Source organism: Lepisosteus platostomus, chromosome 6, assembly GCF_059453375.1.
Source record: "Lepisosteus platostomus isolate fLepPlt1 chromosome 6, fLepPlt1.hap1, whole genome shotgun sequence".
Taxonomy (NCBI): Eukaryota; Metazoa; Chordata; class Actinopteri; order Semionotiformes; family Lepisosteidae; genus Lepisosteus; species Lepisosteus platostomus.
Genome location: NC_142616.1, coordinates 55,463,876 through 55,489,413, shown reverse-complemented (window position 1 = coordinate 55,489,413; position 25,538 = coordinate 55,463,876). Strand labels below are relative to the sequence as shown.

The 25,538-nt window shown below is 39.6% G+C and overlaps 1 protein-coding gene across 2 annotated transcripts in view; it reads left to right on the top strand.

Moving 5' to 3' along the window:
- Window positions 1-25,538, top strand: part of uba7 (ubiquitin-like modifier activating enzyme 7) — an 81,384-nt gene that overhangs the window by 8,673 nt on the left and 47,173 nt on the right. For both annotated transcript variants that reach the window (XM_088636420.1, XM_088636421.1), the window contains exons 11-22: window positions 253-363; window positions 1,191-1,271; window positions 3,069-3,224; window positions 4,740-4,905; window positions 5,628-5,824; window positions 7,706-7,770; window positions 10,879-11,074; window positions 13,187-13,261; window positions 13,971-14,160; window positions 14,273-14,361; window positions 15,818-15,910; window positions 18,809-19,000. In XM_088636420.1, coding sequence (XP_088492546.1) covers window positions 253-363; window positions 1,191-1,271; window positions 3,069-3,224; window positions 4,740-4,905; window positions 5,628-5,824; window positions 7,706-7,770; window positions 10,879-11,074; window positions 13,187-13,261; window positions 13,971-14,160; window positions 14,273-14,361; window positions 15,818-15,910; window positions 18,809-19,000 — 1,611 coding nt within the window. The remainder of the gene's footprint in view (window positions 1-252; window positions 364-1,190; window positions 1,272-3,068; window positions 3,225-4,739; window positions 4,906-5,627; window positions 5,825-7,705; window positions 7,771-10,878; window positions 11,075-13,186; window positions 13,262-13,970; window positions 14,161-14,272; window positions 14,362-15,817; window positions 15,911-18,808; window positions 19,001-25,538) is intronic.

Genomic DNA, 25,538 nt, shown 5'->3' with positions numbered 1-25,538 from the left:
GACTTGGCAGGAAGTGTTGTGTGTTTATTTCCTGTTTTGGTTAGCTCCCCCAGCTGTGCCTACCATTCCTTTCATGAATGCTTTCTTATGGGAGATAGAATAATTTTCCAAACTGGGACAAGACCCAGAGTAAAGTTGGTGAACATTTTTTATGCACTTGAACTTCAGACATGTTCATAACGTTCTCTGCAAATGTGTCCTTCTATTCTGAACTGTGGTGCTTTATTTCAGTGTTATTATGTCATTCCACAGGCCTGCAGTGGAAAATTTACCCCACTGTATCAATGGTTGTACTTCGATGCTTTTGAGTGCCTGCCGGAGGAGGACGAGGAGTTGATTCTGACAGAGGACACCTGTGCCCCTGTGAGTTCCCTGTTCGCTGTATTACAGCTCTCCGGTTGCAGGGGAAAATCCTTACGGAATTTGTTTTTATGCTGAATAGTGGTGTTTGTCCAAATATACCATGACCAGCAAAAGGAATGGTAGAGCAAGGCATCTGAAGTGAGATAGCTGGGATATAAAGTGAGAACTTTGCTTCTTGCATCAGATATGCATGTCATGTGACTGTCATGATCTTCCAATAACTTCTCAGGCGTGTTAATGCTACCTGTGTCTTGTCTCCAAATGTATGTGATTAATAATTCAAAATATCTAATCTATAATAGATATTTAGTATTATCATTTAAATATCTAGCTAAAAGTTTAGAATATCTTACAAACGTTTTTGTAATTTCAGAACTATTTATTGGATAAAAAAGATCATCTTAGTGCGTTATCAAGTGATTATTACAGCATAATGCACGTCTGTAGAGAGGACCATGATATGCATACCAAGCATGTTAATTCCTGGCTATTTCCAAGATTCCTACTTGCTCTCCGCAGTAATGGTCTGAAATCTTTTGATAGAAGTGGGGATTAATGAAAGTGATCTGTTTAGTACTTTAAAGTACTAAACTTTAAAGTTTTGCCATGGCATTTTAGGAGAGTGCTGCTCACGAGCACAGTTCTATCTGGCATCTTTGCTGAAGATGTTAAAATCCCAACCCTGCGCTTGAATTATTTCTTATTTTATGTTTACAGGCATGCACAAGTTTTTTTTCTACTTTCTTCCTCCTGTAATTATTTTTTAAATGTCAGGAATAATTTCCCGATTAGGTAACAGGTTTGAGTGTAGAATGCTTCTCTTTCAGCGGGCCTGTCGTTATGATGGACAGATCGCTGTGTTCGGTTCTGCTTTCCAGGAAAAGCTTGCCCAGCAGCGCTACTTTTTGGTAAGTGCATTTCTGAGGAGTAACCACCAGAGGGCTCTCCTGGCATAAAAAATAAATTAGAATTACAGTAGAAGTTGTAGTTATTTGCTACATCAGGGCTGTCATTTGAGTTGATAATGATACACTCAGGAAGTGACTCTGATTCAGGTGGAATTTCCTGTTAACGAGTGATGAACATTTATCTCTGCCGAGCAATGAAACCTTGGCACCAAGGGTCTCTTTGTTTAGATTCATAGAAGTGATTTGTTTTGTGCTAAAAGCTTTTTTTTTCATATTGGAGAGAGAGAATGTGATATCTGCAAAATGGCACACATGTATGTCACAAATAAGTCTTTTTATATACACTGATGGAAAAAAGAAACGCAACACCTCTTCCTCCACACTCTGGCCCTCCCGTCTGCGTGGAACAGGCTGAAGAGTGACTCGTCCATGAATAGGTCCTGGTGTCACTGCTGACGAGACCATCACAGCCTCTGTCTGGCTCAAGCCTGTCGGGTGTGACATCTAGGAGATGTGAGCAGAGGGTCTCTGACAGGTCGCCTTGCTCTAAGGCCAGCAGCATGGAGCCTCACTGTCCTGTCACCGATGCAGGCATTGTGTTTGTCGGCAGTTTCAGCAGCAGTACGGTCTCTCAGATGGACCAGTCTGATGTGTCGTTCGTGCTCTGGTGTGATCACTCGAGGGTGACCGGATCTTGGACAGTCATCTGTCCTGCCCGGTCTGCTAAAGCCTTCTCTGCAGTTGGGACACAGTGGAGCTCCATAGTGTCCATAGTCCATAGTGTCCGGCAATGCTGGCACATGACATGCCTGCCTGCAGCATGCCAATGGCCCTCTTCCTTGCTTCTGGTGACTTTCGAGGTATTATGGAATGCACAGAAAACAGACTAAGTTTTCTTAGTTTGGCCTTTTTCTTGCAGTGACCTAAGCTTTGAATTAAGGGCTTTTTTAAAGGTGGCCTGATCAGACATTGTTCCACCTGGACTTTGTTGGGTAGAAGTGCACCTAACGAGCTTTCGTGTGTTTGGAAGTTGTAGTGCCTCACTGCACAAGCTGTATTGCTGGTCAGAGGGCTTAGAACAAATTGACAACTTTTGGTGAAAGTACATAAGCTATAACTATAGTATTCTCATTCTAGAAAATGTTGCATTTCCTTTTTCCATCAGTATATAAATGAACCTTTAAAAGGTTACTGACTGTAGCACAAGCCCGTTTCTGTCTGGGTGTCCCCCTTTTGGCGGTAGAAAGCAGGTGAGTGCTGATGGGAGATCGATAGGAGCACGCTCTATCTGGGCATGATGGGGATATTGTACAGGATATTCTTGGACATTGTTTGTTCTGGTCTCCATGCACGTCTGCTGATACCAGTCCATCATTCAGCACAGATTGCTCCTCATGACTTGGGTGTATTTAATTCTTGTAGATTCTTACAGTCCCATACAGTATAAATTAGACTGTGTTGCCATTGTGAATCCCAAAGAAAAACAGAGGGTGAAAAACAAAATGTATTTAGATTGTAGGTTATCACTGTGCAAAAAATGTGACACCTTAGAATGGGATCCATGTCTCAAATTAAGTACATTTTAAATTATATAATTTTTTTTCTACCTTTTCTGATTTATGTTTAGTTAATATTCAATAATTAACATTTATATCATCTAAATAAACTGCGGTATGAACCTTTATCAAAACAATGTGATTAGCAGTGTAACACACAAAGCATATTTTAAAAATACTTGCAAGTATTTTTCTTTTTGCGAAACGTCTGGCTTGTCTTGACTAATTAAACCCTGTTTAGGTGGGAGCGGGTGCCATTGGTTGTGAGCTATTGAAAAGCTTTGCCCTGATTGGCCTGGCAGCTGGAGAGGGCGGGCACATCACTGTGACTGATATGGATTCCATTGAGAGGTCCAATCTGAACCGACAGTTCCTGTTTAGGACTGAAGACATTATGGTAAAAAAAAAAAAATATATAAGTGTTTGTTCTTCTGAGGTGCAGAATGCAGCATTAATCTTTAAAGAGGATTTTTTTTCATAAACTGTAAATGTGCACCAAAAAAATCACTTTTCAAATCTTCTGCAACAAGTACTGTATGGACAACAAGTTACTAATTTCTAGAGATTGCACGGAGAAAAGAGTTTTATTTATAAGTCGTAATATTTATGAATGATTTGAACTAAGGTGTAACACAGCCTTAGGAATTAATAGAGAAATGTTGCTCTCATTTTTGACAGGAAAGTAGTAATCCCAAACAGGAGAACTAGATTTATCCTGACTTAAAGGTCCTGGAGTTTTAGACCATGTGCAGCACACATTTGTCAACATTGAGCTGTACATTAATCCTCAGAGCCAGATATTCTCACATTGGTGATTATGATCTTCTTTTCATAATCTGTTAATTAAGTCACCCTTTTCCGCAAACTGCCAGGATACATGAAGCAAAATGGCTGTAGATTGAAGAAACTGAAATTGTACAACAAAGAAACTACTATGCATTTCAGTCTTGTTTATTTCTTGCAGTTCTTGGGTCAGATTGCATTTCTTTTTCCCCACAAACTGCTATTATTAGAAACAGGAAAATGTCTCTCAGAAAGCATGTGCCCTCGACTGCTGTCAGCTTGAACTGTTTTATACCACCAGTTTACAGTAGAGGATCTATGATTAAATATTGATAGCTGTTTTTTGGTTCTTCTGGGTCTTAATTCTAAACCTTTGGTTAATCTTTGTGTTGTCAGTGAGGGTTTGTTAAGTATTTGTGTCAAAGGTTGCTGATAAGGAGAAGAAGTCAGAAGTCGTCTTTCAGTTTTTACCAGCGTATCACATTGCATGCAATTCCAGTTAGCTTCTTTTTGAGATCACACTCCTACTGGACACCACCCCCCAACTCACTCAAAAGTCTATTTTTTATGACCCCATCTGGCCATGTCTCTTGAGTAAGAAATGTTTGATCCATGTTGGTTTTATGGGTCTGTCTCTCTTTCCTCCTCAGACATGCAGACTGTTGTCTCTCACCAGTCTCTATGACATACAATGTTGAATTTCCTTTTGTTTGCATTTCTGTAACATGCAACTGAGGAGCAGCTGTGTCCAGCTTACATATTTAAATCAATATAAAACATTCAAATCAAATTGAAAATGCAGATCATGGTTTGCTGTAGAAAGCTGAGAGATTCTAGACATCATTACCCTGTGAAGGTCTCTTTCTTTTACCAACAGCCTCCTTGCCTTGTTTTTCCATCAATGTGGTAACATTGCTACATTCTGTTTTCTTGAATAAATTGTTCTCTAGGTATCTCTCAAACAACAAGCCCGCTTATTGATTTCAATCATGTAACTAGTATTAGAATATCTGCAGTCGCATTCATCTGCACTGCAGTGTTTTCATCAGGATGCCCTGGTGCTTATGCTTTTTCCTTTCCCTTCACCTGATAAACCTGCTCTGTTCCACCATCTTCCTGTTCACCTCAGAAATCCAAATCGGAAACAGCCCTCCAAGTGATCAGGAGAATGAACCCTGCTCTCCACATCACGGCCCATCAGAACCGAGTAGGTCCGGAGAGCGAGCAGGTCTACGGACATGAGTTCTTTTCCCAACTCGATGGTGTTGCTGCTGCTCTGGACAACATTGAAGCCCGTGAGTCCTGATCCTGGTGTGGCAGTACTACTGGTGTAGTTTAATAAGCTTCTGACTGCTGTTTCAACACGTCAGGAAAAGCAGAAAAAGCATATCTGCCACTGCAAAAGCAATGTTGTCAACTCAATAACATGGCTTCAAGTTAAAACCTGACTTAAAATTCTGCCAAAACAGGTTTTATGTCTTTACACGGGTCTTTCTCACATCCCACCACATTGATGTCACCTCACTAATCTGTCTCTAAACCTGATATTGTTAGCTTTTATCTGAGCCACAGTAAATAAGGTTTACAGGTGACCTTAAAAAAGCTTTTGGTCCTCAGATATAGAAAAGCTTTATTTAAAAAAAATGCACAAGAATAGATTAATAAAAACTCTTAACGCATGGATAACGTTAAGCTCCATGTGCATCAGAAGTCTGTACCAGCACCCAAGCTCACAAAATTTCAGATGGTATTTGCACAAGCATTCATAAACTTGAGAGAACGGTGTTTAACTACAGTAGCTACACTGACTTACATAAGCAATGCAGTCTCCGGCCCTTACAAGTCACTGTAAATTACTTGCTGACATCCTAGAAAATCGCTTGCTTTAAGCAACAATTTAAAAAAAAAAATATTTATACCTGGCTACCTTTTTCTTCAACATTTTTAGCTGTCATGAATGCATTGCAATACATGGGATAACCTGCTGTCTTAATGCACACTCTTGCATGTTCTTTAGGAGTGTACGTTGATGGGCGTTGTGTTCAATACCAGAAGCCCCTTCTGGAAGGAGGAACTCTAGGTGCCAAGGGGCACACCCAGGTCATTGTGCCCTTTCTGACAGAACCTTATGGACCAGCTGAAAGTGGGTCCCAGAATTCATTCCCACTGTGCACACTCAAGAACTTCCCATATCGAATTGAACACACCCTTCAGGTAAGGTATATGCCAACTGAGGAAGTACATCTTGCATCAGTGTCACCCTGTACTTCAGTGGCATTCTGTTCTCAGCTATTTTGTGCTCTGTTAATGTTCTGTTTTGGTGCTTTTTTCCATCTAAATCTGTTTAAAAACATGTTGCTCAGTTCTCCTTGGCTGGATTGACAATTTCAAATTAAATAAAAGTGAGCTTCCAGTGACCTACAACAGCTCTCTTGAGTTCTACAGAGCACTTCTGTACCCCAGCATCGATGCCCTGCTCCTGAGCCTCTCGCTGCAGAGCTTTTTCATAACTCAGCAAGCCAGCGCAGGAGTCTGGGTTGTCAGGGCCTAACAGGAAATGGGGTCCAGCTGGTGTGCAGGTGCTGTTCACAAGCTTAAGGCTTTGCAGGCCACATTGTTTCTACCTCAGAGAGAAAGAGCAACAAGGGGTTGCTTTCCAAACATGCCAGTGAAGAACTGTCAGCCATGCTAAGAATGCTTTTCTTTTTTATTCTTTTTCTGTTTGTTTTGAAAACATTGGTTTTTCAATGCTGCTTTCCAAAGAACAAATAACACAAAACCGTTACAGTTTTAAGCTGACTCTTAAAAATTCAAACCAGTTGTTTGTATTAATATCTTATATCAGCTTTCTTGGTGTGGTTTTGCTGCACAGTTACGATTTATTAATATCTTGGAATATATCCTTTGGGAGTTGTGCGTCTCCAAAAGACCATCTGGTTGCTAAAATATTGAGGTTTTCCATTTAAAAGGATTTAGCTGCCGAATGTTTCTGTAACTTTTTTGGTACTTTTTTTATTGCCGATTCTTAGGAGTTGGTTTTGTCTTAACTATGTTCTAAATAGGATTTTGTCTTCACTGTGCTGTTAGTTGTGGAACAAATGTTGTAATTGTGTCATTTACAGCTCTCTGGCAGCTGCAGTAAAGGTTCTAGCACTAGCGAAGCAGACACAATAAACACCTAATCACGATGCATGACAGCTATTACCTTGCATGGTAAATGCAGGCTGGCAGCAATTCCACCACTATCTTCACTCCAGACAGCTAATTGGTTTTCATTGTTACAGTAGTTCATTGACTTTTTTAACAATTTTTTGAGAATTTTATTATACACCTACTGAGTTCGGATTCTCCTGTTATGTGTTTGTCACGTCTTGGCTTACACCCATGAACCCTGTAACTGCATACAGGGGAAATACGTGTAAGCAGTGTAGGCTCCTATCTGCCTGCCTTTGACCCACTCATATTTTGACATGTCACAGATTAGGCATCCCCCCTGCTGGATGTCAAAGGGAGGTTCTATACATCCAGGATCTGAGAGAGCCCTAGCCATCAAATCTGAACTCTTCCCTCAGCAGAGCTCTACTAATTGTACAGAGAAATTTGGGGAACCATGGTCACAGCACAGTTGGCTGGTGACTTGGCCCAGGTTTGAACCCATAATGCCTGCATCATAGTGCTTGACATACTGTATGCTGAGGCATTTGCCTTACAGGCTAAGCCACTTAGGATCTCAGAGTTCCACCAATAACTTAACTTAACTTTTGTGTTTGATAGCATAAAATAAATAGTGTTGGGGATGGTAGCAAAAGAGATTTCAAAGAGAGCAAGGCATTTTCAGACATCTCTAATTCAGGGACAGTCAACCCCGGTAGGTATTGGGTTATGGGTTGCATGTGAGTTATTCACTTAAGCGGTTTAGAGAGCATTTGAATTGAAGACCCTAACTTTCTACAGCTCTTAAGGGCCACAGTTGTTTAATTGTATTGAACAAAATAAATGTAATAAAACTCTTGATTTCAAAGACTTAAGGCCTGCTATGTTGCGTCTCTCCAGGGCTTGTCATTTGTGTTCCTAATGCATTTCCTGTCTTCCTAGTGGGCCAGAGACCAGTTTGAAGGGCTTTTCAAGCAGCCAGCAGAAAATGTTAACCAGTATCTGAGGTAAATGTGTTTTTTTAATATTGTTATTCTTAATTATATTCATAGAGGCTGAGTGTTCCGGAGTCATTAAAAAAGCTAGATAGTGTCACAGTTGAAATACTGCAGATATTGTATGCCTTCGCCATACATTCTTGACATTACATCAGGATTTGTTCTGAATTTGGACTTTTTGGCAACCTTACTCTGCTTGCAGACTTTACTGTATATACACACCCAGTTTGGAATCGGTGCTGTTTAAGATTAAGCTTCACAACTTAAACAACTGTGCCCCACAGGAAGAAGGAGGACCAACAGATTTGCTTCTACAGCACGTCCATCTGTCAAAGCCATTCATCTTTTGACATGCTCCAAGTTTCACAGTGCCCTGCTTGAGATTTAGCACCAATTAGGGGAACAGAATGTCATTGCTGGTTTTCAATTGCTTTGTCTTTAATTTTAGTTAAATACCATTTTTCATTGAATTTAATTTATTTGCCTTTGCTGTGCTGTATTTTGTTTCAGGTTTACATGCAGTTCATTATTAAACGTTGTTTATGTGATGCTATACCAATTAAATGTGTTTCCATAACCACAGAAAGGGTAGGTCAGTGTTTCTCCAAATGGGCCCAAATGACAATTGAAAGGACTTGTTCAGCTCCATTCTCACGCAACCCTGTATATTCCTAGAGTGTTTAAGGATTAACTAAAATCTTTTTTCTTTATTTCCTGCTTCTACGATTCAAAACAAAGCATTCTGCAGTCATCTGTTGTATATGCAGGCCATGTGTGGATAAGAAATGGCATATCATGGCATGTTCAGTCAGCTACTGGAGACCAGGGAGTAAACCCTAGCCAGCATTCTAGAATGTCCAATGGAACCCAACCTGCATATCTTTGGGAAATGGGATGAGACCAGAGTGACTGGCAAAGACCTATTTGAATCTATGAGTGTCATGCAAATTCCACACAGATGGGTGTCTTAGGTTAGAATTAAACCCAGGACCCTGAAGCTGTGAGGCTGTCCACCAAGGCAGCATGCCACTCTATATAAAGAGGACTTGGAAGCACTAGTCAATGAGAGAAGGACTGAGGGGATGAGGTACTGGCATTGCCTACACTGTTCCCTCCATGCATACAAGCACGATATTAATCTAATTTGTAAAAAAAACACATTTAAAAAGGTTTTGCAGGGCATGATTCAATAAATCTTCTGATAGCATTGTTTTTTAAAACAGATGGCCCTCACTTAATTTGTGCCAAGCTGAGCATTTGAAACCCACAGGTTGCAGAGGACATCGTTATTAAATAAGCCTGCTCATTATGACCTATAATTAATTTATGTATGGATTTAATTTGGAGCAAGCTGGAATTGAAAAGCATGTCTTCCAGGTAAAATGGGAGATAACGTACAGTAATACTGTTGACCCATGTAGCGTTAAATCCATCGTCCGGGTAGTTCAGACGGCTAATATAGGTGAAGAATTATTTGGCTGGTTTGTGGTAAATGGATGTGGACTATCAGAAATGGCAGATTGTTTTATACTACTCCTGATCTGTGCTCAAATTTAATATAACACCTATCTTTGATAAACTCTGTCTTATGTACTGTATCCTGTTGGCTCTCAGCTGAGCCAGAAAGAAGTCATCACCCCTTTCCCCAACGTTGCCAGATGAGGCGATAAGATCTCTATATAAGCCTTATAAATCAGTCCAACTCTACCCAGTCTATTCTCATTAAGGGCCTGGTTTGATTCATAGTCTGTAATTGTTTTTGTAGACTTGATAAATCTTAAAAAGATAAAACATGACCCACCTTAAAAGGCAAGAACCCTTCACTAGGCCAGGGAAGCCGTCGCAGGGAGAGCCAGGGATTACAGCACGTCCAGCTCCAGACGTGTCCAGATAAATTTAATGGGCAGACTTCCCGGGGGAAAGCAGTGTAATACATGAATAAACCAGAGTTCTGTTTTCATAACTAGTCACTGTCACTTAACCCTTTTCTGCCCCACAGAGGAAGGGAATCTCTTCCGTGCGTTGCCCCGCGCAGACCTCAAACATAATTAGAGTGGCTCTTCTGTCACAGTTTAATTCAATTGACAGTCCAGCATTTAATGCACTGTTGGTTTTAAATCAGCTGTACAGCATGTTCAGAACCACTTACATTACCTGTGTCCTGGAGCCACCTTTTGGATTTTTTTACATTGAGAATTGAACTTTCTCACCAGAAATCAAAGTCTCTAAACTTTATACAGAATGATAAAAAGAAATTAGATGTGGGGGTGGGGGGGGGGGAGGCAATAAAATGTGAAGTCTGTTTAAATTTGATGCAGATGAAGCAGGTCTATCTTTAGTCCCAGCAAGAGCAGAGGGGTTTAAGATGAGAAATATGTTACTAACCAGATGACAGGCAAATCTGCTCTGCTTCCTGTTTAGGCCTCCGAGTGTAAACATCTGCAACTAATTTAGTTTTACTTTCCCCCTGTGCTGTTTAAAGTAAAGGCTGACTGTTTATAGAGAGTGAGTTGAGGAACCCCTGTGCTCACACTGGTCGTGGAGAAGCATGTGAATGAGGCAGATATCATCGAGGGAGCCGGATCTTGGCCAGATTGTTTGGCGCTTGAGTTTGCTGAGAACTTATATGTATGGAGACCTTGGTTCTCGTTCCCAGCTCCTTGGCAGGCCCTGTTTGCCTTTTTCTCATTCATTCTCCTTCAGATTATAGTGTAAATCCCCATCAATGTCCCGGAGACATTCGGTGACAAATTAAATGCATCACCTCTCCCACCACTTGTCTTAGTCTCAGCTGCTCTTACCCCATTACTCAACAGTACATCTACTATATGTTTGCCTCTGCTACTCTCTGTGCCAGTGCCTCAGTTCTTGGCAACTGAAATTCACATTCTATGCTGTTATTGCTGTGCCTAATGTCTCATTTATTTTACAGTTGCTTTTTCAATCAATATAAACTATATAAGCGAAGAGGTGCTGCTGCTGCTAAGGATTTATGTATTGCAATCTCGGAGTTCTGCAGCAGAAAAACAAAATCGAGCAAATGTCTATGAGTCAGTCAGATCAAAGTTGTACCCTGTGGTGTTCTGTGTGCTTGATGTGTGTCTATGTTGCCCCCAGTGACCCTGGCTTTCTGCAACGAACTCTGAAGCTGGGAGACACAGAGGCTCTGGAGATTTTGGAGGGAGTGTACAACAGCATTGGGGAGCAGCGCCCACAATGCTGGGAGGACTGTGTGAGCTGGGCCCGGCGGCACTGGGAGAGTCTCTATAATAATGCCATTCTCCAGATGCTGCACTGTTTTCCTCCAAATGAGGTAAAGCTATCTGCACACCATCCACTAAACATAAGAGAATAAACACTTACAATTTTTACACAGGAGATGGCACTGCGTGCTGTGCAGTTGTCCTGCTTTCAAAACCAGAGGGCATTTCCTGTTTACAGAACAATCAGAAGTCATAGTGATTAGACCTCAAACGGTTTTTGAAAGATTATATTACATATAACATTCTAAGCCCTTTTACTTATTTTGTGCCCTATTCAATTTTGCCACCTTCATTATTTTATTGATGATCAGCAAGATTGATAAGGTGCTGGTTCTATTGAAATGTACTGCAGTGGAGTGGAAGCCACATGTAGAGTACTTACCCGGCATTGAAGAAACTCAAAAAGTGCTCTAAGCAATGAAGAAAGAACTCGCCTTGAATAGTGCCAAAGTTACTAGAAAGTTTCGGGTTAAGGTATTGCAGAGGTATGAGTACCTGCTTGCTGGTTTTTTTACACAGGAGTGTTTTTAGTTGTAATTCTTAGGTCATACCATATAGAGTACCAGAGCTCTTTATCTCAACCATGTTTTTTAGCATTGAAAGCACTCTTAGGGAAGATTGTAAATATACATAAAACGCAGAATTTTTTAATTTGCTCAGTATTTAATAACATGTTATTACTGCCATGAAGTGCCTTTCCCCTCTAGCAAGGAACATAAGCCCTTTCCAAAGAGCTACGCTTGGCCTTTCAACATTTCAAATTAATGTGCTTGTTCATTTCCCTTAAGCCACATCATTGAATTTTGGATGTCAAATAATAGGCGTCTGCTTCTAAGAAGCAATAAAATGCTGACTTTAATAGAATCCCAGGAGAGGAGGTAATAATAAAGAAGGAACATCAGTTTAAATGAACTGACGGGGGAAAATGGTTCTTTTGTTGTTGGTATTGTCATTGTTTTAAAGTTTTCTTTTGGTTGATGAATATTAGATATGAAATTGGATAGAGTTATCCAACAAAATACACATTGCAACATAAATGATTCCTGGTGGAATTTAATTTCTTAATAGAATACCATTTTTTAACATTATTTGCATTTCTTCATTGCAAAATGTAAGATCACTATGGTTGTTTATTGCTTACAAAAAACTTTAATTGACTTTTTATCGATTCTCTACACAAGTTTTTCTACATAGTCTTTAAGATTGTACATAGGCTCAAACAGAGGTGCGCACCAAAACATAGACGGTGGCCATGCAGAGAATCATGAAGTTACAGTCATACAGGAGATGCAGAGTTATGTTGCCTTACAGTCTGTGCAGAACTGTTTGAGTAAAAAAAGAAAGCAAATATGGAATTTGTTTGGGGTTCAAATGACAATGAAATGACTCATCATCATATGTGTTCCTTGTTCATCTCGTACAATTCTTAATGGATCTGTATTTGTGTTACTTATCTAAGTTTTTGTATTGTGTTGGTGCTCTTAATCTAAAGAGAAATGCATACTGTAGATCTCAGTCTACTCTAGAGTCACCAGTGTTTGTGATGTACTGTCTCTCATCACTCCAGGTCAGTCGTCTTCAGCAGTAAGCAGGTCCTCTTAATCAGGAATCTGCCGAGATAACCCTTCAGTGCACAGTAGCTAGCACACAGCAGGACAGAGTGTGACCATTGTGTAGGCCATTGTGTTTCTGCTTGTCTGGCAGATTATACTGTAGCTTTCACTGCCTCTTTTTGTGGTAGAGTGTTTAACCTCTGTTCCTTTGTCCAAAGACAAATTGTTGGATAGTCTTAATTGTCTGTTGTATTGGTAGTATTGCTTATCTGTTGCATTCCTCAAAATGTTTAATACAAAAAAAGTCCCTAATAAATTAATTGAGCACATATATTATGGATCCAGCTACATAATGTATCATACTGTATATATTTATAATATATATTATAAATTAAAAGAAAAATAAGTTTTGTTTTTTTGTTTTCCTGTTGAATGCAACTGTATTAAATCAACATTTGCAAACAGAGATAATAAATATCAACTTTCGAATCAGGCATTTTGGCCAGCTTTTGCATATTTTCTAGCGAAAATATTTTGCAGTTGTGTGAAAAGGAAATATTTCTTTTTATTTCTCCCTGCCTCTTCCTAATTCTCTCTCTTCTCTCTCAGAAAACAAGCTCTGGTCTGCCCTTCTGGTCAGGACCTAAAAGATGTCCTCATTCCTTGACCTTTAACCCCAACAATGTGAGTGTTATTCTATACAGAGGCTGGACGTGGATAGAATCCAGCATTTACCCCCATTGTACATGAAATATAAGATATCCAGCCAAGGAAAAAACTTGAATGTTATCAAAAAGTTAAGAATACACATGACTATGTTCATCACAACTTTTGTACACTTTATTATCATCAGTCTGTGACTGAAAAATCATGATGAAGATTTCTGATCTGTCCAGTATTCTAGCTCATATCTCATAATTTAAGGGATCCTACTGTAGATTTAAAACTTGACGTTAATGAGAAAAGGATTGATTTCTGGTCTTAAAATTTGTGTGATATTCATACTATACCTGAAACTGGTCAAGTAGAGAAAAGCTTCTTCAAGAGGCATAAACACATCAACAAAGTTTTGGATTTTTCCACAATTTCCCTCCTTCTGAATTGTTTCTTCTGTAGTTGTCTCGAGTCTTGCTCTGCTTCAGGCCTGAGCCTGTCAGTCTCATGAGAGTACAGCACATTATTCACAAATTATTGAATCTTTTTTAATTAGAGGCCACTGAAATGCTATGTCAGGATATTCGATATGGGATAATTGTGCTTTGAGATGTGAACCTTTTGATCCTGTTGTAATATGTCTTTTTTCTTCCAGTTTATTAGAGCTTTCAAGATAGTATTTTTATTTTCAGAACAGAAATGAGAATACATAGTTTTACTAATACATTCTGTTCTACAGACCACCCATATGGACTATATTGTAGCTGCAGCAAATCTCTATGCTCATACCTATCGTATTGATGGTACCAGAGATAGAAATGCCATTCTGAAGATCCTCCATACAGTCAGAGTGCCAGACTTTTCTCCCAAATCCAATGTGAAAATCCACCTTACTGATCAAGAGATGGAAGAGGACAAGGGGACAGTGGGTGAGTATAAGACAGCAAGAATAAGAACAAATGAGCAGTCTTTCTAAACATGACAGATTAACGTGCTGAGTGGTTGGAATGAATATGCTTTGCTTTGTCTTGCATTTTCCAGACAAAATCAAGCTGGATGAGCTGAGCGAGAAGCTGGCATCCCCAGAGACATTTAGTGCTTCCAAGATGTTCCCAGTGGAATTTGAAAAGGTAACTTTGAGGACATGGATCACTTAATATTTCAGTGCACATACTAATTGAGACATCTGTCGTTGCTGGACAACTGGAGAGTGCTGCAGTGATCTTTGTGCAAGTAGGATGGGATTTCTTCATTATATCGCAGTTTCATAAGCCCTGCTAAACCAAAACAGCTGAGGTCAGGTAGAGTATAACAGAGCTTCTTTTTTGGGGGGCTATAAGCTGAACAGTACTGGATCTAGATCGACCCTAATAATACTGTTCTCTGGTTTGTACTTATTTCTTTGGTTATTTCTTATGTTCCCAAATACACACAGAGCAGAAACATAGTGCCTGTGGGATGTGAGCTTTCCTGACTAACAGAAAGGCAACAATGAGGTTAATCTTTTCATACATGGAGGGAGATCTGAATTCATTTTGGTTGTAATAAAAGTAGGATTATGAAAATGGCAAATAGCATAGACAGTCATAAATAAACTTGTTTTCCCAAAAGGTAGCATTAAAAACCTAGTTTTCAGGAAAGTGTTAAGCTGCATATAATTTGGGCAACCCAATATCTGTCTTAACCACCATTGATACAGCTTGTGGTTCTGCAGCGGTAACAGCTTTTTGAAGTCCTGTGCCCAATCTACCCTGAAGCGAGCGCTTCAAATACCTGTACTATTGTGCCAGCATTTTTATCCCTCGCCTTTAATTGAGACGGAGTCCTCTGTTTTGGAGAAAAGAAAAAACCTGATGATGGAATGACGAGCCGTTCTTGAAGCTCTCTGTATCCAATTTCGCAGCAGCTGGGGTCCGTTTTCCTCACTATCCTCTGCCCCTCTGGCTCCGTCTTCAGTCTCTGACTGTTAGTTGACTGATGATCAGCTTGCTCACATTGGCTTCTGAATTGGTGTTGTAATGATCAATCCTGACCCTCACTGTTTGTGTCTTTTTACATTGTGTGGAAAGTGTCAGTTCCCATTTTTAAGAATTAAGCATACATTATATTTAAACTTTTGCCATTTTAGTGCCCACTGTGCACAGGATGGGCTGCTCAGTGTCACCGCTCTTTGGGGATATAACTTCCATCTGTTTTAAAAATTGTTTAGAAGCACCAAACTGGAATTATTCAGAAGAGCTAAAGAGTGTATTAAAATGAAAGTAAATCCCCTTTGTAAGCACTCAAGATACCTTGAGAAACTTTCCCTGTTTATTTCAGTTTTTTGGATTGCATTTGGCACTTCTGAAATCAAACGCATTTAAATAACCAAGCCGAAAGCGCCAAGTATAAATGTTTACTTCATATTTGTTTTTTGTTTTTTTTTTCTAATTAGAAATAAATGTTATGCTTTTGTAAAGAAAGGACAAAAACAAACTGAAATCTCCTGCTACGAGTTGGTTTTTGGTTGCTAATTAAGACCTTAAGGGCTAACTAAAGATTTAGCAAACAGCCTAATTTCTATGCCAAACCTTTTTTTTTTTATAGGATGACGACACTAATTTCCACATGGATTTCATTGTTGCTGCATCCAACTTGAGAGCTGAGAACTATGACATCCCCCCAGCGGACCGCCACAAGGTGAGAACACCATCATGGCATCACAGTGAGTGGTTCAATTCAGCCTCGGAAATGGACACACATGTGGTATGAAAGAGCTATGAATATATACAACACCCTGAAAAGTTGGGGTTATTCCATATCTATTATTTTACTATTCTTTCTAATTGGTGTCTGACAACATAGTATTCTTGATCAAAGATAAGTAAGTACATGAACTATATTTGATCAGTAAGAACATTTTCTAAGTTCCACTTAGCTTTTCCTCTTGTCTCTGTAGATTTCCAGTGTAAGATCAAAAAAACATTTTAGGGAGCGCAAACTCTAATTCCAGTACAAATAGTCTCCTATATTCTCAGATTCATATGAGAGGTTTATGGTGGGCCACTCATACTATACTATCTTAAGCTTTGCTTTCCCTTTACCTTCTGTGTCTAAAATTGCTATCATGGGGTTTTGCCTAAACTAAATGTATAAAATCTAATCTTTATTAAACTCCTAAACATAGTCAATTTAAATCCTCAACGGACATAAATGTGACCTTAGATTTCCTCTGACAAAGAGATTGAGGATACCCTCCTTCAATCTGGCCCTCATTTGTCTGGTTTGGCAGTCATTCATTGTCTTCAGAGGAGAAGAAAACTGCAGACTGTGCACAGGGCTACACCCTCCATTGCTGTCTCTCAGTTGTGAGCTAATTCCTTTTCTTTCCCTGTCTGGTGCCTTGACTGAGTAAATGGAGAAGGACTGACTCCAAGCCCTTCCCTAATTGTATATCTGTGCAACACCTGCCCAAGCAGACCTGAAGATAAGAGGCTTAATGGTGCCGAGCTGTGGGCCCCTTATCTTCTTTATAAAGCTGAATTAATCACTATGTTTTACCTGTCCTCGGGGTGTAGAGCCGTGCCCCGTCTCCTAGTCAGTCATGCAGGTTGTCAGGGAGGGGCAGGTTGGTTCAGGTAGGCAGAGTTGAGGCGTGTGCTGTGCAGCACGTGGAGAGAGAGGTCAGGGCAGGAGGAGGGGGCTGAGGCGTGTGCTCTGCGGTGTGTGGAGTGAGGCCTGGATGGGGGGGTTAGTTGAGCTGTGTGCTGTGGGGGGTGGGGGGAGATTGAGACAGGTACTGTGGGGTTGTGTGAGGAGGGGGTATGGAGAGATTGAGACAGGTACCGTGGGGTTGTGTGGGGAGATTGAGACAGGTACTGTGGGGAGATTGAGACAGGTACTATGAGGTTGTGTGGTGAGATTGAGACGGGTACTGTAGGGTTGTGTGGGGAGATTGAGACGGGTTGTGTGGGGAGATTGAGACGGGTACTGTGGGGTTGTGTGGGGAGATTGAGACGGGTTGTGTGGGGAGATTGAGACGGGTACTGTGGGGTTGTGTGGGGAGATTGAGACGGGTACTGTGGGGTTGTGTGGGGAGATTGAGACGGGTACTGTGGGGTTGTGTGGTGAGATTGAGACGGGTACTGTAGGGTTGTGTGGGGAGATTGAGACAGGTACTGTGGGGTTGTGTGGGGAGATTGAGACAGGTACTGTGGGGTTGTGTGGGGAGATTGAGACAGGTTGTGTGGTGAGATTGAGACGGGTACTGTGGGGTTGTGTGGTGAGATTGAGACGGGTACTGTAGGGTTGTGTGGTGAGATTGAGACGGGTACTGTGGGGTTGTGTGGTGAGATTGAGACAGGTACTGTGGTGAGATTGAGACGGGTACTGTAGGGTTGTGTGGGGAGATTGAGACGGGTACTATGGGGAGATTGAGACGGGTACTATGGGGTTGTGTGGTGAGATTGAGACGGTACTGTAGGGTTGTTTGGTGAGATTGACACAGGTTGTGTGTGGTTGTGTGGTGAGATTGAGACGGGTACTGTGGGGTTGTGTGGGGAGATTGAGACGGGTACTGTGGGGTTGTGTGGGGAGATTGAGATGTGAGCTGTGTGCTATGGATTAGTGTGAAGTGGCAGTGTGGAGGGGTTGAGAAGTGTGCTGTGGAGTGTGTGTGTGGGGGGGAGTCTGGTTTATTCTCCTCGCGTGCCAACATGGATTGGGAAAACTGAATGGGAGTTTCAGAGGCAGATCACATTGTGCATCAGCGCTGTTGTGTCTGTCTAGGCTTGTCCGTGGAAAGCCACGACCTATTTATTTTCCAGCAATACTGTTTGCACATCTCCCCAGGTGCTGAAGTTATTCAGCTTATGGTTTTGTTTGAATGTTTTCTCATAATTGTTTTTCCCCAGGAAAGCTGACCTGACGCAACTAGTTTATTTAGGCAACCTGTTAAGAACAATTACAGCTGAGGATTTTAAAAAAGGCAACACTTTTGTACAAGAAGGCAATAGAAGGTCACAGACCGAGTACTGTCTAGCATTTTCAGTATTTATTTGAATTAGATCTTGTAAAAATTGTTCATTCACTGCAATTTACTAGTTAGAAAACCTTTTTTTAATGAAAGTTGATTAGCTTCTTTTCTCCTCAGGCAAAAATTTATTTTTCCAAATTCAAGGATAACTGGTAGGTCAAATAAGGTCCAGCTGTAGTATTTATTTTTGGTAGCTTAAGGTTGCACAAAATATTCTAATAACATATAGCATAAATTACTTATCCATAGCCTATAACGTGCTTTGCCTTCTGAGGAATTTCATGTAAGATAATGAAGAAGGAAAATGTAAAGGAATGCACAAAGCAGTAATTTCAAATGCTGTTTTCATATTCGCTATTTAATAGTTGATGTTTATCCCACCAATAGGTTTGAATTTTATATCTAATAAAAGAGCAGGAAAAAATAAAACTGAGTGAAATTTATAGGGAATGTGTTGAATACTGTGAACTTGGGTCTTACTTTATTAAAATACAATGTATGGTATTATAGTGCATCAGCACTTTTTACTGTGCAGTCCGTTACAGTACAGTATCTTTATGTAGAGCAAGCTGATTGCTGGACGGATCATCCCTGCTATTGCTACGACCACGGCTGCTGTGGTGGGCTTGATGTGCCTGGAACTGTACAAGATTGTCCAGGGCCACAAAAAGATACGCTCCTACCGCAATGGTTTTGTGAACCTGGCTGTCCCGTTCTGCGTTCTGTCCGAGCCTTTGAGAGCACAGGCATTCACGGTGAGTATCTGCTGGCTGAGGCCTCGCTGTCACTGTTGGCTCACTATATTTTCACTGCCTCATAGAGGGCTAATGCAGGATTTTAGGAATCGAATGCTTGAAAAGTTCAAATGTCACTCTTTTATGTTCCAATATAATATCTCATCGATTATTTAATCTGCTCTAAGAGTGATGATAATACAGGAGATTGGTTGTACCCAGTGTTTTCATGTAGTATTTTTTGCCTTTCATCCTCTAAATGTTTTACAGCCCATATCTTTTCATTTTACTTAAAAATAACTTGTAATTGAGGAGTGGTGTGGATAAACTGTCTGCTGCTTGATGCAACCATATTTTGATCAGTAATTCTAATCGTAACAGTGGTCAACACCTGAATAATGCAGGACAGGATTTCTCTGTAATTCCTGTGTGATGTAGAATGTCATTGAGGACCTTGTCCAGGATCATTACCCATCTGTACTTTTCCTCAACCTTTTGAAGAGAAACAAGGATCCTTAAACTAGATCCTGACTGTCTTCTTTGAGAGAATTGGTGAAAGAGACAAAGCATCCAAAACATGTGTAAGGTATATTATAATAAATGAAGAATTTAAATTCTAGAAAGTATTGTGTACAATTATGTTGCTGCATTGTACAGTAAAGACAGTGCTGTCCTAGAAAGACGTCTGAAAGAAGCTACAGTAATGATCAGGATTAAAAAATAATTCCATATGCAGAAAGGTTGAAGAAACAGATTATGTTTAAGAGAGAAAATCACAAGTAGACATGACAGAATTGTTCCAAATTTTGGAAGGTATTGATCAGGTGAGCTCCACAGATTACTTCAAATTCAAGAAAAAGTGCTTTTAGGACAAAAAGGGGTACTTCTTTATCCAAAGGGTGGTGGGTATCTGAAAAAAAGATGCCATATTATTGTAACTTTTTAACTGGGAATCTGCAGGAAACTGCTTTTGCTTTTTATAGTTTTGTTACTATATTTTGTGTGTAGCATACATTTCTATATAAGCATTTAAATACTACTTGGCTCAGTAAGGACTTGAGCTGGAAATCACTTCATCATCTGTCTGACATACCATTTTTAAGAGACAGGTTTCAATTTTTTACAAGAGGCCGTTATATTTTTTCCTCTTTTTTTTCATTTTAAATCCCTAAGGAATATAGCCTCAATGTAACTGCATCCTTTGGGTTTGGAGGTCAGTCCGACCTCTACAGTATCTCTGATATTTATGCCAAATGGATTAATGGTTTTCTGTGTTTCTTTTGTGTCTATTTCTGTGTGAGAGCCTTTACGCTTAAAGTTGGGGCCGTGCCTGCTGGTGTGATTGAGGGAGTGCATGTCTGTCTGTGAGTTAATAACTTCCTGTCCAGCCGGTCTCTTCATAACAAAGTCAAGGAGCGCATTAGACTTTTAAACTCCAGCTATCATCTGCCTGGCACAGGGCCACTTTCCCAGTGTTGCAGACAGGCCTCTGTACACCAGTTCTGTCTGTGTGACCTCTCACTCTGGGACCCATCAGCCACAGGAAACAGGACCTGAACTTTATATTAAACACACATCAACTTTATAAACTCAGCTCCTTGGAGGACCGCCAAGGAAAAGAGAAACAGCTTTAGATACTCCAAAATCCTGACAACCTCTTCAACTTTTCATACGATACAAACGGTTTTACCTTTTTACTGTGTCAACCCCTCCCAAGAGCCTCTCCAGCTCTCTTCCAGAAGACTCAAAACTACTAACAGTGAGGAAGGAAGCATGGGAAAAACACCACCATGCGCTGCCCACATATCTTGTATACTGTAGCTTGTTTCATTGTAATAAATGACCCCATTACTTATTTCAGGTTGTCAGATGTATTGCTCCTGTTTTATTAAATTTAAATTTACTTCTTGTTTTGGACATTTAAATGCTTTATAATTTCTTTTTCTCCAAATCTGCTTGGCTTTATTAATGTCAGTGAGTTTGAGTTCATGTGGTGCTTAGTAGATCCAAATTAAATCAGAAGTGAGAGATGAGAGACAGTTGGCATTGGTAATTGTACAGTAAATACGCAGTGGAAAACAATCATGCAAGTACCTTTTTCAGCTCTGTCACTAATTACACCTAATTTTCAGAATGGTACGAGACAAAATTAAAACATTATCGCCCCTTCTAAACAGTGATGGATAACAATGACCTAGTATTTGGACTAGGCTTTATAGGTATTACAAGAATCTAACCCATTTTGTGTTTATTTGACTAATATTACTGTCTGTTCTTTTCTAATGTGTTAGAAGGTCATTAAACTGACTATTTGGCTACTTTTAGTGAAATTAGTAGCTTGCAATATATGTTTAGTACCAGGATAAATATAGAATTTAAATAAAAATGTTTTCTTGGAGTTTAAAGCAAATGTTTAATATTTTTGCCCCTTGGAATATATAAATTCATTTCACTTGCTGTGTGGTATACTTTTAGAAATATCCAGTAAAAAACGCCCTTTTGTAAGCTAATTAGAGTATATAGATGGTAGGCATCTTCAAATTTGTTGGAATAAAACAGTTGTCAAGTTTGATTCCTCTCCTGGAGAAAAAAAAAACTAGATTTAAAGCAGAAAAGATTCTCCATATCAAAGACTGTACAATGTATTAATCAGTTGTAGAGTAAATGCCATCCACAGTGAGACATTGCCATCAGTATAATTATTCATTTCTGTCACTATTCTCGCCCTTGTCTCGAGGCAATTATCTTTCTACTTACTGTTTGCATATAACTAATCACTACTTAAAGTTCTAAGTGCTTCTAATTTTGTTGACTTTGTATTCTTTCTAGATATTTGTGCAAAGTTTAATAGAGGCGACCACTGAGCTGTCAAGTGCTTATTGATTTACGTACTGAGTGGTGCAGTTTTCCTTCTGTACTTGTTACATTTATGTTCTGCTATGTTCTTGATTGATGTTTCTTGGGGATAAGAAGCACAAATCCTGACTTGCTCTTTTAGTCTAGAACTTTATTAACAGATGTTACTGCTGGGAAAACCAGCCCCATACAATGGTAAGGGCATATCACCACCAGGCAGTACTGTAAAGCGTAGGTCATTCTGTAAGAATTATCATAGCCATGCAGTGGCTTGCCAAATAAGTACAAATCTGTCACACAGAAGTTGTTATTTTTCATTGTCTGGCAGACAGACTATTATTTGAAACTCCACAGAGCAGATAATGGTTATTTCTGGTGATTGTTTGATAAATTATTATTTTCCAGAGGTGTAGACTTGTATGCCTAAACTGTAACTGTAGTTTTATTCAAGTTAGCTCTTTTCATGCCTGTTTCAATTATCTTCAGAGCTGTTTTTGTTTCTGAAGTATACACAAATATATTGTATTTATAATTGTGTATTTCAAATATACACAATTTAAAAATACTAATTTTGTGATTTGCAGTTTAATGTGGTACCTCATGTGATGAACTTATGCTGTTTCCAGCATTTTTCAGTTATCAGAAAGTGTAGTTGGGACAGTTCAGATTCCCACAGCGGAACTGTACCCTGGAGAATTCAGACCATCACAAGACCCACATAGAATTTAGACACTCTAGTTGACCTGGCCAGCAGGCCTTTGGAAGGTAAGAGAAAGCACCTGGAGAAAACGTGAACACAAGGGAAAATGCAGACTCCACATAGAAAGCTTCCCATTCATGAATCGAACCCAGGTTTGGGAAGAGGCAAGACCACTGTGGGGGAGTCGAGCCTATTCAGACCAGCAACAGGATAAAGGCAGTCCATTGCAGAGCAGACATAGCCACACACACACACACTCACACACACACACACACACACACACACACACACACACACACACACTCACGAGGGTCAGTTTTTCCAGAATTCAGTTCACCTGCCAGCATTGATTTTGACTGTGGGAGAAAACCAGAGCACCCAGAGGAAACCCACATGAACCTGGAGAGAACATACCAACTCCTCTCAGATAGCACCCCAGGAACTGAACCCAGGGCCTCAGAGCTAAAAGGCAGCAGTGCTAACCACTGTGCCGCCCATTTTGAATAATTTAAATTTCAGTTTTATAGTGTGCATAAAAATACATGCCCAGCCACAAAGCAAAATTATAATTTTGTGTTTTACAGTACAAAGGAGCAAGTTATCCTAATTTCCTCTGTCTTTCTCAGCTACAAGAGATAGAAAAAAATGTTGAGGTCATTTATTTGGATTGAATGATAATACTCACAGGAAAACAACAGGAAATAGCTCAAATGTTTGTGCTTTTTAGTTTATAAATCTTCACTTGAAAATTTCAATAGGTTTGCTGCTGTTGTTTTCTGGTGGAATGCTATGTTTAGATAGTTTATTTCCATTCTTTAATTTTAATCATGTTTTATCTTCTTGAAACATGGATAGGTTGTGTCCTGGCAGAAAGATTAGCAAATCAAGCTTTGTTTTGTCTTTCAAATAATTCCTTCATTAAGAGAACTTACAAATGTTTCCTGTTTGATATTCTAAACCTTCTTCATCGGTTTAGATTCATTAAGTGATCTAAAAAAAGTTTCTAAAAAAAATTGGCTGTCTTTTTTTAAATCTGCTGCCTTTTTAACCTTTTTATGCACAGCAACCTAGAAATACAGAGAGGCAATGGCTGTCACATCGAAACATTGAATGCTGTCTGCTGTACTAAGCTGTTTTCTATATTTGAGAATACGGCGAAGAAATGTGCCAACTTATTATTTGAAATAAGAGTACCTAAAAGGAATGAAACACTTTCTTTGTCACTAAATCAGCTTATTGAATACAGCTTTGGTATAATTCAAGATGGTTTAGAAATGCTGTGAAGATGCTCAATGTTGAATTTGGCATACAGTTTATTGCTTGTACTTTTAACCCAATATTTCTGTGTCTGCATAGACACACATCTTCCTAAGCAATGGGTGTTTTCTAGGCTTTAGAGTGTTAAAATCTGGTCCTTTATTGACAATTTGAACCACTTTGTGAGCAGTGGACCATGAACTTTACGTTTTGGGCGTGTAAGAGGTTGTTGAAAGGTAACCAAAGGCATTTTTTTGGTGCCTGCTGTCCCAAGTTTTATATCTGTGTAGTTTATAAAAAAACAGATAAAATACTCTTCTCCTGCTGTGCTCACCCGAGATTTAGACAGCCTTCTAGATAGGAGCACAAAGCAGCGTTCATGGTACGAGGCCAGAATAGCTTTGATGCCAGCAGACTCTTCCAATGCAAGATTAGCTCCCACACGAAGAGTGAAGTATTGCACTGAAATTGCTGACAAGGTGAAATTTAAAGCAGAACTGGAAAGAAGCTAGTGGATTTCACACCAATCTGCATGTCATCATCATCATCACACCAGGCAAACCCTGAACTTTCTTCACCATCTGGTTTCCTTATGCCCCAGTAATCTAAGAACTTGTGGCTGCCTCATCTATTTGGTTTTTTGGACGCCTTGTCTACATACACTATAAGTGCCAGTCCGTACTTTTTATATTTCCCACTGCAGTTCTTTACTTTGACAGTGTTAGTGATGCGAGAAGAACATATCAAGTTCTCAAATTTCTTATTAAGGTGCAGAACAGTGAAAGTGGAAAAATCTTTTGGAACTATCCAATTTAATACTCCTAATTAAAGTGAAACATTACCTTTGGAAACAGTTTTTCACAGTTTTGGGGCAAGGTAACCAGTAGTTTTTTCAATATCGGAGGTCATTTCGTTTCCAGTAAAAAATATTTTCTTTTTTGTAATTTCTATCAAATTTGATATTTAAGAAAGCAGTAGTTGTATGGGAAATAGTTAAATTCTAAAGTGCAGAACAAGTCTTTAGAAAACTAACCTACAGTGCCATGCTGTTAGTCTACAAAACTAACACATACACATTAAGTGTGACTGCATGATTCATCATTGAGGTGCACTGGCATTTTTGTGACATATTGAGTTAAAATCAACTAGTAACCTGATTCCTAGTGTTGCAGAGCCCCTGTACAAATTAGCCCCTTGGGTGAAAGTTATCCTGTTCTCTGTCCCCTAATAGTCCTGCTGTGTCTGGGGCCAGGAGGAGGGGTTTCTGCTGCAATAGGACTTAAAGGCCCCAGGTGATTGAGTCTCATCTGTTTTGCATTACCTCATCAGCCAGGACCTGGGGAGGTGGCCTTGTGATATTAATATTAAAATGGTGTAATATATATATATATCCACAGCTGGTTGTATACATGGATTAGTTTAATCTTGATGATGATTCTCAATTGATAATTTGAGGTATTTTTATTTTGCAAGAATTTAAGCAACCATTTCAATTAGAATCAATACAGTTTATAGTTTCAAAGTATGCAAGGTTTGACAAGTTGGTTTATCAGGATAGTGTACTTACAGTTGAAGACTGAATCTGTGTTGTGTCCTAAGCAATATATTTATGCAGTACACACTTCTCCGTCTGATGTTCGTGTTGAAAAACAGTGTTAATGCCTTCATGCAGTTGCTGTGTACCTTGGTTTTGCTTCTGTCTTTCCATGGCTGTGGAAGGATTCAATTGTTTTTGTTCTTACATGC